The sequence below is a fragment of the Pithys albifrons genome, chromosome 17, assembly GCF_047495875.1.
Source record: "Pithys albifrons albifrons isolate INPA30051 chromosome 17, PitAlb_v1, whole genome shotgun sequence".
NCBI classification, from domain to species: Eukaryota; Metazoa; Chordata; class Aves; order Passeriformes; family Thamnophilidae; genus Pithys; species Pithys albifrons.
The window spans coordinates 8,881,670-8,898,494 of NC_092474.1; the positions used below are offsets into that span (position 1 = coordinate 8,881,670).

General features: G+C 41.3%; 1 protein-coding gene across 2 annotated transcripts in view; it reads left to right on the forward strand.

Annotated features, from left to right (window-relative positions):
* Positions 1 to 16,825, forward strand: part of ZNRF3 (zinc and ring finger 3) — a 73,602-nt gene that overhangs the window by 30,713 nt on the left and 26,064 nt on the right. For both annotated transcript variants that reach the window (XM_071572362.1, XM_071572363.1), the window contains exon 2: positions 13,861 to 13,986. In XM_071572362.1, the coding sequence (XP_071428463.1) occupies positions 13,861 to 13,986 (126 nt within the window). The remainder of the gene's footprint in view (positions 1 to 13,860; positions 13,987 to 16,825) is intronic.

Sequence of the window (16,825 nt, forward strand, 5' to 3'; positions counted from 1 at the left end):
ATAGGGTACATCTTTAGGCTATGAGCTATTATGTTTCAGCCTTGAAAAACGTATTTTCATGCTGACTGAAGGAATGCAGGCCTAACACTGCACCACTGATATGCCTTTTGCTTCCATGGTGGTACTTCCTCAGTTAAGGTAGAAATCAAGAACTTTGTAAATATTAAAACCTTTCTTCCAGTCAGCTTTTGTATTGCAGCCCAGAGGATGTGTTCAGACCATGTAACTCTGTGGCATTTGAATTTTCACTCAAGCTCCCACTGTATGCTGACAGCAACTGAAACTTCATGCTCCAGAACACATGTGCAAGAAGTTTGTCTGTTCATCCTTAGCAGATGCAGCTGCTTCCCTTCTTTGTGTGTTTTGGGGAAGATTCTAGGCATGAGGTGGGAGGTAAATATAATGAAATTTCTATCCTACCATTACTTGATAATTCAACAGCTGTATTTTTAAGTTCTGTCAGCTAATTGAGCCACTTAATACAGAATAACAAAGTACTGATTTTGTCAGGGAAGGATGACAGTTTTCTAAAACAGTGTAGCCCCTACCTTCTGAGAACTACAGAAATTAAAATTTTAATTTGTAGTGATTTCTCAAATTTTTATTTTCTTTGTTAATAATAGAGCAAATTTGATTCCTCTTTGCCTTCACGTTTTACATTATCTGTTAGATTTCACTGCTTGCATTTGCAGGTTCTTTTCCTGTATTTCAGGATTAGGAGTTTAATTTTTACATTCAATCATCATGTTCTCATTTAATACAAATGCCTCAGAAAGTTTTGAGAATTATAAGAACCAGAATCTGGGGGTGTTCTTATGTTGGCTTGTGATTTTTATGCAAATGTTGCAGGTAGCTAAGAGTCAGTATTGTTATCTCACAGTTTCTCCAACAAAAATAACACATGCTTTGTTGGGTAATGTTTGCAGGCAGTGTTTACTGTGGGACAGTCTCCCAGGCTCCATCTGGGAAGATGTATTTTTTGTTTTCTGTGAGAAGTAATGAAACTACAGCTGGCTGTGCATTGTCTGGTGGGTTTTTTCCATCCCTGTTTTTGTGTAGTCACTGAGACAAAATTTTAGTTTTGAACTGAGCAGAAAGTTGATCCTTGTTGCTGCCTTCTGCCTACTGCTTCCACAATGTATCTCGATGAGTTTAAACACTAGTTCAAGTATCTGAAGTGCAAAAATGGGTGAAGGATTAAAATATCCTTAACCCTTCTCTCTTGTGGTTTGCCTGATGGAAAGTGCAAAGCTGTCCAGTTTCTGTTGCCAGCTCCAGCTCTATCCTCCAGCTCTGACTTTCACTGCAGCCCCAGGGGAAGCTGCACCTCAGTGCCTCTCCCACAGCTGCTGCACTTTGATGAGGACATGCCTTCACTCTCTCCACTGGCCTCCCCTGGCAACCAGCCCTTTGAAGATGACCTCTTGCTGTTTGCCTGTTGTCTCTCTTGTGTTGGATTATAGATGAGAGGTTGGCATGAGGGGAGGGGGATGGGATGGAGTGTTGTGCATTTTAAGCCTCATTTCTGTCTGCATTCTCATCTTTTTCTTCCTCTGTCGATTTTACCTCTATAGAGATAAAATGTTGTCTTGCATATGGAAAATTATTTCTGGTAGAAATACAGAGTTTCTGCTTTGCATTTGTATATAGGACAAAGCAAGTTTGATTAGTGTTGTGAGGACTTTGCATTCTTCTCTAACAGTTTACTCACTTTAGTTCCCTTCTCCCATCCTTTTTAAGGACAATATTGTTCTTAGTTATAGGGCACCCATTCTCTGTCTGAATGTTCTCTGTTCCTCTTCCCTCCCTCTGGCCCCAGTGAATGCATCTCTTGGAGACAGCACAAAATAATCACCTTCTTAATGAAGGCTCTGGTGTGAAATGGAAAGGGCTGCACTAGAGCTCTGTGGCTGGGTCACATTTTGTGCAGACACTGACTGCTTTTGGAAATCCAGACAACCAGGCTTTGCTAAATGCTGAGAATATCCTTCACTGAGAATCTTATAGGGCCAGCAGCTGGAGGGTAAGACTTTCAGCATTATTGGGGATCAAACAAAGCATAGGAATACATGCCCAATTTTCATTACAGTGAAAGGTGTTGAACAGGTGAAGTGTTTTAGGACAGAGCATTGTAACCAACAGTGTTTACACACTTCTACAAATTTTACCACTTCCTCAGTTTTTCTCAGTGGTAAAATCACTTTAATCTTCATCAAAGTCTGACATGGATAGCAAAATGGTAGTTGGTATTGCTGTTGAATATTGATTAATAAAGTCAGGAGGAATACATATTTGAGGGTATTTTATGGCAAACGTGAAGAAAATAATTTGGATGTACCTGTGTATCCAACTGGAGTTCCTCAGTGCAGCATACCACTTAAAATTAGAACAGGATGTGGGAGGTATCTATGATCTCTGCATATAACTAGTTCTTATCTGTCATACTACTTTTTAGTTGAATCTTCTAGTAATATCTTCTCTTTCAAACCCAAAGGATGCCTCAGAAATAATTTGTGTTATTTTTAACTCCTTCTTCTCTCCTTCCCTACCCTTCTTTATTCGTCTAGCAAAGTTGCCCACAAATCTGAATGCAGGCAAACCAGCTCTGCCTGTTAGCAGCTGATGCAAAATACACAAAATACCTTCTCTTGCCACAGGTCCTAGAGAACTCTGGAAAAGCAAGTCAGGTCTTAAACTCCATGTAATATCAAGAACTTCCTGGAAAGCCAGTCTAGATCAGTTAATGTCAGAAGAATGAACTGTAGTGAGTTTGGAAGTCGGTCACAAATCAGTCTCCATATATAAAGAACGGTGACTTTTGGTGTGGAGTCTTTCAGTCCTGTGAAAGTTTGGATCAGCAGGAGATCTGTCAATGTGCTTGCTAAACTTCTGTGCTAAAATACAATCTGCAGATGAGTAGCTCGGTGACTTTTCAGAGCTATGTGGTTTTGTAAAATACAGTACTACCCTCTCTGGTGCATGCACATGTTTGTGTTGTCTTTTAATTCCCTCCTAATACTCATGAGATTTTCATCCCAGCCAAATTTTAAGTGTGCATCATGTGTGCTTTTGGCAAGAGAATGCACATGGAAATTTCTCTTAGGGTTCTTTATATGAACAGCTTCAATCAACTGGTTGGTTGGTTGTTGGTTGTTTTTTTCTCTTTGTTACCTTCATTCCTTCTGGGTCCCAAACATTCCTGGGGTTCAACAAATAGACCCCATTATGTTGTATGGTGTTTGTCAGAGTGTCTTCATACTTCGTACTCCATTTTCTGCTGGAAAACTTAGTTGAAGTTATTGGTAACTCTATATCAGGCCTTCAACTTAAACCAAGGAGATTATGTGACACTGACCTGATACTTTTAAGTTATAAATCCCTGCTTGAGTGCTATGGGAAAAATGGAGGTTTTATTAAGATGAAGGATAATTCTGGTTTTCCCAGTCAGTTACGATTATGTCTAACATTTTGGTCATTAGTGCATTTTTGGGGGTTTATCTTGTTCTTTATAGGGCCAGAACTCTTGATTTACAATATAGCTACTGGCTTTCTTCTGCCAAAAGTAACCTATGAAGGTATCATTTAACTCCCAGATTTTCTCTCTAGTTTCCTCCATTCTTAGTGGCATTGTGCCTGCATCTTTTGCCAGCATCCTTCCACTAATTGAAAGGGGGAGAAAATTCCCACAGTCATATACATGACTTTGTTCCCCTTTGCTCTGTCAGTTCTGCGGTAGGACAACTCAGCACTTAAATTTTTAAGAGAAGAAATCATCCTCCAAGTTGTCTAAGGTACGTACATCTTTGTACACAGAGCTTTGTTATTGAGATGCTTTGAGGGAAGGAGAGGCCAGCTTTCTGTTTGAATGACCAGGAGCTTCCCTTGCAAAGTGTTTGGAATAATTAGTGTCCGTCTTCTCTATTGCAGTAGATTGCTCAACTGCATAGCTTGGGCAGTACATTGAATCACTGCCTGTGCAGATGTGCTGAATTTAGATTTGCACACATCTGTTACTATGCAGTGTCTCTCTGAGCAGGCAGGCCTGGCAGGAGGATGCCTGGCAGCATGACTGGAAGATACGTCTTTCAGCTGGCAGTTTCCTTCATCTCCTGAGGGATTTGAAGCTGACCATAGCACAGGTGAATTGACTTTGCTGATGAACTAGATCAGTGCCAAGATCTGTTTCCATAGTTAACAAAGCCTACTCTGGCTGCTTTTCAAAATGGACTGCTCCTTTTCACAGGATGTTGTGGACTGTGTGTAGTACTGGCCTGCCTGCATTGTTGTATTTGACTGGCCTTTTCTGCATAGTGGATGTGTTCAACTGAGTATCTCTGGTTTTTTACATTTAATTACAGCATAGAATGGATTTCTCATCATCTGTTTTGGCATACTTCTTGGAGTAAGTGGACTGTGAGAGGATTTTAGGAATGCCTGATGCTCTTGCTACAGAGAAAGTTCAGTGGAAACCGCTTGTGGGTTCAGTGCTAACCGCTGGCCTGCATCACACGGTCACGACAGATAGCCAAGAAAAGTGCACTGCTGAAATGCTCAGGTCCTGTGATGTTACATTTTGTGGTAATTTAGGTTTTGGCAGGATGTACTTTTTAAAACAAAAGAAGTAGGCCTGAAAGAGAAAAGAAACTGTGTTTTGGTGGAGTTTACTACTTGTGATGGGAAACAAATGTTTCTCTTTGCATGGCAAAGTTGCATGGTCTAGAGCAGCACAGGGTGATGGGGAAATGCTTCCAGCTTTCACCTTTTTGAAAAAGTCTGCTATTTTCCAGCTACAGTCAGCATAAAACCTCTCGTGTTATATCAGGCTGCAGAAACAATAGCAATGCCTAGCTTAATTTTTTGAAAAACCCACTACTCTTTTGTTCGTGAAAGGCTTTTTCTTCCTCCCCCCATTTCTACACTTTTGGATTGCTCATCTGTAATTGCACATTCTACTGATGCCTTATTCAAACAGCATGATACAGTGGAGTTAAAGCCTGAGTGTTTTCTTTCTGGTGAGGTCTTAATAATGCTGGGTTGCAATATTGCAGTCAAGAACCTTAAATCACTTTTTGGCAACAAATTGCTCTGCCAATTAAATGGAGATAGAGAAGGTAAGTTCTTCATTACTCTGCATTTGTAGGTCGTAGGAACAAATAGCCTTGGGATGATGCAGTTGTATTAGTCAGCTGCATTATGTTGAAAATCAAAATCACAGCAGTGGCAATAATCAGTGGCAAATGTCAATCAGCTGAGGTGACTGAAGTGTGTCTTGAAGAATTGAGTGCAAAGTAATATTTTTAATTTTTAAGTAGTTTCTCTTTTAATAAGTAAGAAGGTAAAATTTCAGAGGACATGCAAAAAATGAGTGTTGTTAGCATTAACCTGACTGTTTTTCAGCCTTCTTGGTCTCTGTGGTAGGTCTGTCTGAGCAAGAATTTATCTCCCCAGAGTAGCCCTCCCAGTGCTGTGCTCTGCAGTGGCAGCCAGAGGAGTGCTGGTAACACACCCACGATTTGGCTACTGCTGAGCACAGCACTGTAACGTTCCTTCTTCAGTCGAGGGAGAGATCCTGGGAGGGAACATGGGCAGGTAGCTGACCCACCCTGACCAAGGGGATATCCCAGACCATGTACCATCAACCCAGGTGTAAAAGCTGAGGCAGGGAGCAGGAACGGAGGCACTGCTGTCTGCGAGGGCTGCCTGCTGACACCCCCAGCCCATGCTGGAGCTCTGCCCCTCGGAGCAGGACCGTTGCCACTGGTGGGAAGGGGAGAGTTATTGCTGCTTCTGCTTTGGGCATGTGCTTTGGGCATGTGCACACTGCTTTGCTTTTCTTTGGCATAAAGAGAAACTAAACTGCCTCATCACAACCCACAAGCTGGGCTGGTTTTTTCCTTCCACCTTACTCTCTCCCCTGTCTGGCTGGGAAGGGGAGTGATGGAGCAGCTGGGCAGGCACCTGGCCCTCGGCCAACATGAACCCATGAAACCACAGAAACATGACAAGTACTTGCACTGCATGAGCCCTGTTGTAAGCACCATCAGCCCCAGTGGATGGTGTTTGCTGCATCTGGGCACCTGATCAGTAGAAATGACCAGTCCTTTAAGCTTAAATTCACTAGCTCATGTTGCACTTCTAGTTGATGTCCCTGTTTTGGAAAATGAAAGTGTATTCTATCTGTCATGATCTCAAGAGATGACTGCAGTGTAAGCCTGTGGCATCCAAGAAGAATCTACCAACTACTTGTGGCTTGAAACACTGAAGTGCTTTTGTGCACAAAGTTTTCTGTCAATTAAGTCCATGTCTTATTTGCCTTGTTGCTGACTGGATTTTTTTCTATGTCTTAAATAAATGTTTTTTAGAACTGTACTACTGGATTGACAGTTCTGATATGGACCTTGAACATGATCATAGTTTTTAATATGAGAATGCAGACAGAAACCTGTCACGGGACTTCTCATGCTCTTTTATGGTCTTTATGGGACAGGGGTAGGTCCCCAGGGCCCTTCTATGTTATTTTGTGATCTTAGGTGGTCTAGTATTTGTACGAATGTTGGCACTACAAAAGTATACTTCACTTTTCTGGCTCTTGGCATAGATCTGTGAGCCTTTTTTAAATCTCTCTTTTGTTACTTTTGCCCTTCTTCTGCCTGATGAATTTTCACTTCTCTGAGTAACTCAGTTGTGTAAGCTTGAAGGAATGGTTGCTGCCCAGAGGATGGGCTATGGGTGCTCAGGGTGGTGTCAGTCCCTGCCTCTGCAACAGGGTCATTTCTGGTCACTATTGCAAAACCATGAGATTTTTTTTTATATCTGAGTTATCCAAATCCATCTGTCAAATGCATAACTAAAAAAAGGGTGAAATGTTACAGTTGCATGTTTCAGAATGTGCTGGTATGTCAGAGGCAAGAGAAAACCTTAATAAAATAGAGATGTTTACCAAGCTTGGGTGTAACTTTAGACAGGCAGTACCAGGTCTGGTTCTTCCAGCATATACTGCAGAATTTTATAGCATAAACCTCTTTGTGACCATGAGGAAGTCATGCTCCAGTGCTTTGGAAAACAATGCCTTGGTGCCCTGGCCTCTGTTTCTTGAACTAGGAAAGCTGTATGGCATGAAGCTGAGTTGGGGGAGGTTTAGGCTGGATATCAGGAAAAGTGGTTTTTTCACCCAGAGAGTGGTAGAGCACTTGAACAGACTCCCCAGGGAAGTGGTTACAGTACCAAGTCTGTCTGAGTTCAAGATGGATTTGGACAATGCTCTCAGGCCCCTGGTGGGATTCTTGAATCTGTCCTGTGTAGGGCCAGGAGTTGGACTCGATGATCCTGATGTGTCCCTTCTGACTCAGCATATTTTGATTCTATGTTTTGTTTCTCTGCACATTAATTCTCTGCCACAGGATGTGTGCAGGTCCTTATGGAGTGTTACCAACTGAAGCTGCAGACTGATGCAGTTCCTTAGGGCTCTCTGACATATATGCAAATCTTTATCTGGCTTCACGGAGGTGTGTTTGTTCATTGCATGCTGAATTCCCAACAGAAATCAACCACAGATTCTGCTGGTGCAACCTGTGTGTGAGTAGGTGCGACTGCCATTTGTGATATGCTCACTGTAACAATGACAATAAGATAAAAGGGGAACAGGTGTCTAAGAGACTGAGTAAATCTGTCAGATCCTTTGTTTTTTAAAAAGAGAAAAATCATGCCAACCTCAAATACCAGGCCAGTATCCAAAATGAATGAAAGATACCTATGGCTTGTATCTCTTCTCTTATTATTTGTCAGAAGATAAAACACCTGATTAATTACGGGGGATTAAGCACAGAGAAAGGCATTGGCAGATCATTTCAGAGGAATACTAAAATTTAAGAAAAGAATGGGAAGAATAAATAGGTAATTTAGTGAAGAGGTTCTTGTTTAGTTTGCTACCACTCTCTTAGTGCTGTGAGCAGAGCACTCATTCTAAACTGTGTGTGCCTTGCTGTGTTCCCAAAGTGCCAAAGCACAGGAAGCCTTTCCTGGGGAGCAGAGGTTATGCCACTAAAGCTGCACAGCTGCCAGCAAAGATATGTATAACATGGGCAATGTTTCAGCTAAGTTTTGCTCAAAGGGTGGAGAAAGAGCGATGTGTTGTGGATTCTGGGAGTTAAAGAATTGAGTTTATAATGAAGAATTTAATCATAGGAAAGTTTGGGAAGGCAACATGGAGTCTCGAAGGCATATTATGCAAGTTTGTCAACTGTTCAGGTCTCATTCGCCAGACCTACCTTGCATTAGAACTGGTATCTTGGCAGGAAGGAGGAAGAGCTGGGATTTGGTAGGGTTGGGTCATTTTGTTTCTAGTGGAACTGAAATTAGGAAATCTGTTTACACTATCGATAAGCTCTGCTTCTCTGCAAACTACTGGAACTACCTAAGATACAGAAATATGAGCCTGGTTTTGTCCACGCTGGCACAGGCCCCAAAGCAATACAGTGGCATCACCCTGATGGGAGTGAACACAACTGTCCTGCTTCCACACCCAAGCCAGTAAATTTTTCATGGCATCATATACTGTGGGAATTTAATGGATTGAAGGTTGATGTTCATTTGTGATCTTAACATGGTATGAATCTGCCTTTTGTCCTTTTTTTTTGCTTGGTTTGGTTTGATGGGATGTTGTGTGTGGTTTTTGGTTTTTTGTTGCTATTTTTGTTTGTTTGTTTTGTTTAGGCTCTTTGGGATCCTTAATTGTAGTGTGGATTGTAAAAGAGAAAATCAAACAAAAGCACAACCTTATGAATGGAGCACTGAAGCTGTCTTTCCTGTTAGCCACTGGAGTCTCAACATGGAGTGTGAATGAAATAATGTTTGCTGAGATGTGAAGCTGGAGAGAAATTTATGCAGAGAAGAGATTCCTGAGTGGAAATTGCATGCTCAGGGTGCTGCTCAGTGATGCCCCAGGAACATGGTGCGTTCTCACAGTGCTGGTCGGAAAGATTACTACAGGTGTAGTTCATGGAGAATGAAGTAGTAGATAAGATGGAAATTGATGCTGATGTGTAAAGAGATGTGTATTCCCTGTGAAACAAACACACTAGGGAATTTTTGGAAGTGTTGTAAAAATGCAAAAAAATTACGCAATACCCCCAAAGTGTTTTTTTTTAAGGTGGGGGAAGTGAATGTCTTCCAGGGTGGTGCAACAAAATCCTGGGGAGTTTGTAGCCTGCAGATGTACCCAGTAAGTTTTCTACATTTGCCAGCACAGAGGCTGCAGCACCCTGTTAGTTCTGCTTACTGTTTACACTGGGGTTTGCATTTGGGTTTGAGGTTTTTCATGTGAAAAATCATTTTGTTGTTGTGTGATGGCTTAATAAATTTCAGTCTTCTCCCTGCTCTGGTCTCCTGTTCACTGGTAGGAAATGTAAAGTAGATATTCTATGCCTGGGTTGTTTGACTACAAAATGGAATCCACTTGCTGTGGTCACGTTTGTCCTTGTACAGCAACGGTGTTGGCCAGCATGGCAATGTTGAAGGAGTCTTCTTCTGTGACAGCTGCTTGGTTTTGTTTGCTAGCCAGACCACAGCTTTCCTCTCGTAACTAGTTCATAATACACCCTTGCTATGGTTTGTGAGTAAAAGTGATTTTTCTAAGTGCATTCAATTCATGGGTTTGGAAAAGAAGTTGAAACTTCCTTTCCCTCAAGGTGAATACAACTGTGTGAATGGCATAAGTCCTGTACTGAGGAGATGAGTTCCTGATTAATTCTTCCCCCTTTATTAGATTCCTCTTTTTAGGTTCTTGCATCAGGATAGAATTCAGATGCTTCCTAGCAAGTGCAGTTCCTTGGACTTGATTCCAGAAGCAGGTGCTACCAGTATCTGGAAAAAAAGTTTCAGAATGCCATATACTGGTCAGTAAATGCTAAACAGAAATAATCTCTTGCAATAAAAATGGTATTTCTCACATCTCAAACTGTTCTTCATTTTACCTGTTCTCTGTTCTGTTTTCATATTCCGTGTTCAATTTGAAGCATTGTGCAGCTTTTCAGAGACAGCTCATTTAGTTACACATATTGATCCTGGTTTTTCTGTGGTCCAAAATTCATTCCCTGGGTTTCAAACTTAATGCCTGATACCTGCTGCTTCATACACATGCCTCAGATGATACTAGTCTATGTTGCCACCTGTATTTTGTCCAAGGCAGCTGTAAACACCTAATGCTCTCTGGAACCTTCCTAATGTGTGCAGCTTTTCAGAATCTCATTTCTTGGCTGATCTGGTAAAATGAGATGAGAGGGTTTACTTCAAAGATGTTTCTCTAGTTTTTGGACAACATATACCTCTGCTGGAAAGGAGAATGTACTGTGTATGCTGTCCTTACCTTCTTAAGATTGCAAGGTACAACCTCTGCAAAGCTGCACTACTGGAGTGGCCATCCTTTATGGTCTTGGGAGCCGTTGTCTAATATTTTCATACATGAGAAACAGAGTCCTGCAGTTCTATCATGGAGACCCACAGAGACGAGGAATTTGGTTTAGTGGTTTGTCGGAAAGCAATGAGTGCCTGTTTAGGTGTGTCATTGTTCTTTTTGAGTTTAAGCAAGAGTGAAAAATTTCAGCTTTGGCAGCTGCTTATGGTCTGCTGAATGAGAGTTGCAGGTACCTTACTGTGTCCCTGATTGCTCCATTCATAGAATCACATAATAATAGCATGGTTTGGGTTGGAAGGGACCTTAATGATCATTGAGTTCCCACCCTCCCTGCCATGGGCAGGGACACCTTTCACTAGAACAGGTTGCTCCAAGCCCCATCCAACATGGCCTTGGACAGTTTCTCTTGGCAACCTGTGTAATGGCTTCACCACCCTCATGGGGAAGAATTTCTGATCTAAACCAGCCTTCTTTCAGCTTAAGACTGTTAGCCCATGTCCTGTCACTATACTTCTTGATAAAATGTCCCTCCCCATCTTCCCTATTAGGCTGCCTTTAGGCACTGGGAGGGGCTTCAAGGTCTCCCTGAAGCCTTTTCTTCTCCAGGCTGAATCACCTCAGCTTCCTCAGCTTGTCTCAGAGCAGAGGGTCTCCAGCCCTCAGAGCATTTTTGTGGCCACCTCTGCCTCTGCCCACACAGGTACCGTGTCCTTCTTATGCTGTGAGCCCAGAGCTGGGCACGGGGCTGCAGGGGGGGGGCTCGGCAAAGTGGAGCAGAGGGGCAAAATCCCCTCCCTCGCCCTGGTGGTTGTGCTGCTTCTGCTGCAGCCCAGGATGCAATTGGCTTTCTGCACTGGGAGTGCATGTTGCTGGGCCATGTCCAGTTTTTAATTTGCCTGTATCACCAAGCCCTCCTCTGCGTGGCGGTTCCCAATCCACTCATCCCTCAGCCTTTGTAAAAGAGAAGAGGCTCTTTCAGCTTTGGGTTTATATTGATGTCCAGGGACATAACTGCAGAATGTGCTTGGTGACTGTGATCTAAAGGGCCATTCACACTTGGAAGCTGTTACGGAATAACAGTATTCTGGATGAAAGTGACAGTGGAAAGAATTTTCTGTTCCTCTTGGCCTCCTTCCAAGATTTTTTTCTGGACTAAAGTGGGTAGAGCCATTATTTATTGTATGGGAAAAAAAGTCTTCTCATCTCATGAGATAGGACATAGAAAAATCCTGAGCTGTTCATATGGTGGTTTGTAGCACTATAATGCCTTATCCTGGCAGACATAAATAAAAGGCAAAAGGGGGAAAGATTTCTTTTAACACTGGGACTTTTTTTAGGTGATAGAGTTACAGAGTAAAGTATTCTTCCTCTGCTGCTTTGCTGTTTGTCTGCTCTGTAACACTAACCCACATAAAATCCACGCGGCTCTTTTTGAAGTTGTTTTAGACCCTCAGCAATGTATACAGATTTTGTAACCTCCAATAAAACCACCTAAGTTGTGGTTTCATTTTTGCCCTTTCAGGCATGTGCAAAGTGCCCCGGCACATTTCAAAGATTTTGAACTAGGAACTTCTTAGATACGGGTTACAGTTTCAAAGCTCAATTAGTTAATACACACTGTGTCAAGGGAATTGCATCAAAGGAATGGTTCTCTAGTTCTTTAGATATTTAGTATTGATTAAAGCTGTGTTTTTACTTAAAGGATGCCATGGACTCCTTTTGGGGTTGATTATGTTGGAATATATATGCCCTGGCAATTTTGGAGAGAGCGCTCTCTGGCTGACTCCATCCCGTGTTTTTATGTCTGTACTGAATAGTTTCTCTCTCAGATGGTGGGTTTACAGAGTAGTTCATCTTCCAGTGATAGTACCTGCCCCAAGCTTTTAGCAGTAGTTGAACTGCTTACCCATGTGAGACTGCAGTCAGCTCAGCAGTGTGTGATAGCAACTCATTTGGGGGAAAAAAAAAAGAGGAAGGCTGAGATAAGAGTTGGGTGGAGGATTCCACTCTTTCTGCCTAGTATAGCATGGTTGTGGGTTTTTTCAAAATAGAGTGGATTGGTGATGAATCTTGAAAAATAATGAGTTGGAGGAAAACGTCTGTACTGTGTCAGTTCACGGTCATGTTTCCCATATTTCACAGTTACCACTCAAGTTATTCAGAAAGTTAGGGCCCTACAAGATTAATACAAATAGCACTCCATGTCTTGTATTACTTACAAAATGGAAGTCAAGGTAGGTACAAGACATGGGAGAAAAGGAGAAAATGACAAGCTGGTGATGCAGAAGTGATGGCAGGATTAGTGACCATTACATGGTGCTACTTTGCATGGATTACTGAGGTGTGTGTATATATATCTGTAATTTATTGAGCAGTATAATCTCCTTCTATCATAATCAGCTACCAGAAATCAAAGTTGTCATAGTGCTAATTCTAGTTTGTGGTTTTCTTCAACTAGGTTGGCAAAGGTGACATTTAAGGAAAGGCATGAAGCTGGATAAAGTACAGACTTTTTTCAAAGAACTGCATATATATAAAACCCTGGGCAACTCTTAGGCAAGGGTCTGAGGAAAATCTGAGATTTTAGTTGAGGGGAAAAAAGGAAATGAGGAGAACACAGTATAAACAGTGTAAGAAGTGAAATGTATGACACCCTAGTTTATACACAAAGATATTATCCTAATGAAGGACTGCAAACTTGCAAAAGAAAGGTTAAAAAATCAACATGGAGGAAGCTCCTTGCCATAATAAAATTAGAGTAACTACCTGGTGGTGGAAGGAGGAGGAATAGATTGAATATCTGAAGTCAAAGCAAAGACATACTGTTGCCTAGTGTAAGAAACACAAATACCTAAAAGTTTCTCGCTTCGTTATCACCCTCCACCCCCCATCATTTGGGTTCCGAAAAAACTAGTCTGCTTCACAATAGTTAGGAGGTTTCTTGTGCCTTACTTTGAATTATATGGTAGGCTTGTTCCGAAGGATGACAAGCTGTTAATATTGTGCAAATATTAAGAAAAAAGTGATAATGCCTCTGAAACATGGACTCTGCATCTAAATGACATGTAAAGCTTTTATGAGTGACAGTTTGTTTGTATGATTTCTGTCAGTTTGCAAGGAAAGGTGGTTTTGCAATGCAAAGTGGAACTTTGTATTTAATTATTTTATATCCGAGAGGAGGACTTATAATCACATTTAATTGTTAGTCTTAAATGGTTTTTCTCATAAGAAGACAGTGACATTACATACTATTTTGATTTTTGTACTCGTAGCACACTTCAGAAGTGTACTGAATGTTTCATATATGCAACTGTATGTTCCATTTTTTCTGTTGTACCTTAATAGATAGAAGTGTACTTACTATATAAGAAGTTAAGGTATTCAAAAGCAATCTGTATGTTTTTGAATTCTAGTGATTGGCTAAAGGTTTCTTTCTGATTCTATTTCAGATGCATCCACTCGGACTGTGTAATAGTAACGATGAGGAAGACCTGTATGAATATGGCTGGGTAGGAGTGGTGAAACTGGAACAGCCAGAGCTGGAGCCTAAGCCATGCCTCACTGTCTTGGGAAAGGTAAGGGGATAGTTAGAAGCTGCATGGAACTGTTTCTTGGAAGAATTGGCTCCTTTCTCAGAAAAATCATCAAGAAATAAACCAAGAGAAAACCCCCTTTACTCTGCAAAATAATCCTATTTTGCCTGTTTTCACAGTAGATGCCTCAGGGAAAGATGATGTTGTCGCTCAGTTGATAGAGAAGGTGGTGGGGAGCTGAGTGCACACATTACCTCTTTGATCTCTGTAGGAACCTAACAAAGACTTAAGCAAAGATTCCTGTTTAGCTGAAGCAGAATTGTGATGCTAACTTGGTCAAAGCAGTCAAAATGAAAGCATCTTACTGGTTTTCCTTTGGTACCGTTTTCTCAGAACACATACATTAATTTCCTCTTTTTGAGGAAAGAGGAGTCTTCAAACTGAGAAAGATTTCTTTGCTTTTGTTGAAGGATAGGTATGTGTAATAACAAGTGAATCTTACTGTCTTGGTCAAAGAAATAAAAGTTTTCATCTTCTTGAAATCTCCTTGTGGAATGCAGCTTCTGGAATCTAAATGAATTGCAAAACTTTCTCTTTGTTTTATGGGGTGAGTAAGATATCATTACTGCTGCCAGATACATACATGAAAAAGGAGAGCAGGAAACTGCCCTTTTTTCTGATCTCAGCTTAGAATTTCTGGGTGAGCAGTGTATCAGGCAGAAAACAAAATCATGGGTTGACATTTTTAAAGTAAAACCTACCTCTGCAAACTTCTAAAAACCTCACCTTTCAAAGGAAATAGGAAACCATCAGCTTCTCTAAAATTTGCTTCAGGTTCTACTTGTGGTACACAGTGAGAAACATCTCTTTAAGAAGTAATTTACCTTTCTATTGAATTTCAGCATAATACAACTATTTTTTAAACTTGGAATACTGGGTTTTTTCACAGAAATTCCAGTTGTTGCTTCTTTGATCTTATAAGGATAAAATCTGAGCATAAGGGCTTGTGAGGATGGGAATTAGAGAAGATTAGTACTGAAAGATGCATAGTAATCCATAAGTAAACTCTGGAGTAAGTTGAGTCTTGGGGGAAAGCCATTTCAAGAAGTCTGTTCAGTCTCATCTGTCAGGCTCTTGAAAATTATGTGAGGAAATAGATGTGCAAAATGCATGAAGAAAGTGGAACCACAGGTACCCTGCACAAACAATGTTAAAAATACATAGCTGACCCACTGCTGTGTACCCAAATCCCACCATGTCCTCTATGTTCCCCATGTCCCCAAAGCCACACTGATCCCCAGAATGAGTTCACCTCAGTATCTGCTGATGTTGTCTTCCTGAAGCTTGGTGTGCTAATCAGCAGACCCTGGCTTTGCTCCAGGAGCTCTGCAGCATCTACTTTGGTGAATAATGATGATGAGACGTGGGGTGTATCCAGAGAGGTTGGGGACAGTGTTTCATGTGTGTCAATTTATGTGCAGCAGTTTCAACAAGTGGAAAAAGACTGGCCAAGGTTCTAGGCAATACTTGCTTCTCAGTAACTGTACTACAGTTCCTTGTTCTGTATTTTCATGTCTCTTCTTTATCCTTCTCTTCCTGAAATATTTGTTCTCTATTTCATGCTCGCTGCTGTAGTTTCTCCTCACTGTCTTTTGCCTTCAGCCTTTCTGCTCAGTTCTCCCTATGCTCAAGTTATGTCCTGATTTAGAAGAACTTCTCAGAATTCTTGAAATGCTGTTGAGATAGCAGATAGCAGTAGGAGCATCAACTATTAGCTTCCTGCAAGTCCATCAGTTAAGTCAACTTGGTTATTTTACTGGTGGGAACAAGTTGTATTGTGATTGTCTGGGGGTCTCAAAAGCTCAGTGTGCAATTTGTAACAAATTGCTCAGTGAGGATTCAATGTGGCCTCTAAACTATTTTGCTTGGGTAAATGGCAGACCTGCTGCATGTGTATATGTGTCGTCTTCTGGTTATTTTTAGGAGTTGGCAGCTGATTTAAAATGTAAAAGGGAAAGGAATGAAAAATGGAGAGGGAGAAGAGGAAAACCAGAAGAAAATGGAAAAAGAAACGGCAAGGAAAAGGAAAGAAAAGGAAAATGGGGGAGGGATAGCCTTGAACAGGGAAAGGAAATGGAACTTCTTTAATTTAAAAAAGGAGGAAGAAATAAGGAGTGCAAACCTGCTGTTTGTTCCTTATTATAGAGGTGATAATTGTTGTAAGCTTGGAATATGGTGAAGCAGAATGCAGACTACTTAAAAACTGTTTGTAGAGCTAAATTGCATGGCACACAAATCTGATACAAACTTGTAGGGTTTTATTCTTATTGTTGGTTTTGGTTGCTGAGATCTTTTTTGATCTAGGAGTGTTTTGTTGTGGGGTTCTGTTTTGTTTAGTAAAACCAATCTGTGTGTTCAGGAGTTTCACTCCACTTGTTTGTCTTGTTTATGGGTAGCTGTACAGAATGTAATGTTTTCATTGCCATATCAATTTTGTAATTGCTCTTCCTTTATAGTCAGCTTTATATGGTGTAATGGAAAGGAAAGTGTTTAAAAATACATTTATGTGGACTTTAACAGCAGATACAAACTGGCCTCTGGTTGAAGCAAGGGGGCTGTGTGGCAGCTGTGATTTACTCTTACCTTTGATCTCAGTGCAGCCCTGTTTGAGGCAATGCTGCATGCAGGCAAAGCAAAGGCCTGGGTTTTACTGATCTCATGAGCTCCTGAATAGGGCTAGAAAGGGGAATGACAGAGGAAGAAGAAAGCTTTTGGAAATGAAAAGGAAACCCCATGAACCCAACCAGCATTATTGGCTGGATTTGCCTACCAGGAAGCCGCTCGGTTTCTGCCAGGCTAATTCTGCTTTAGCCTCTCCCCA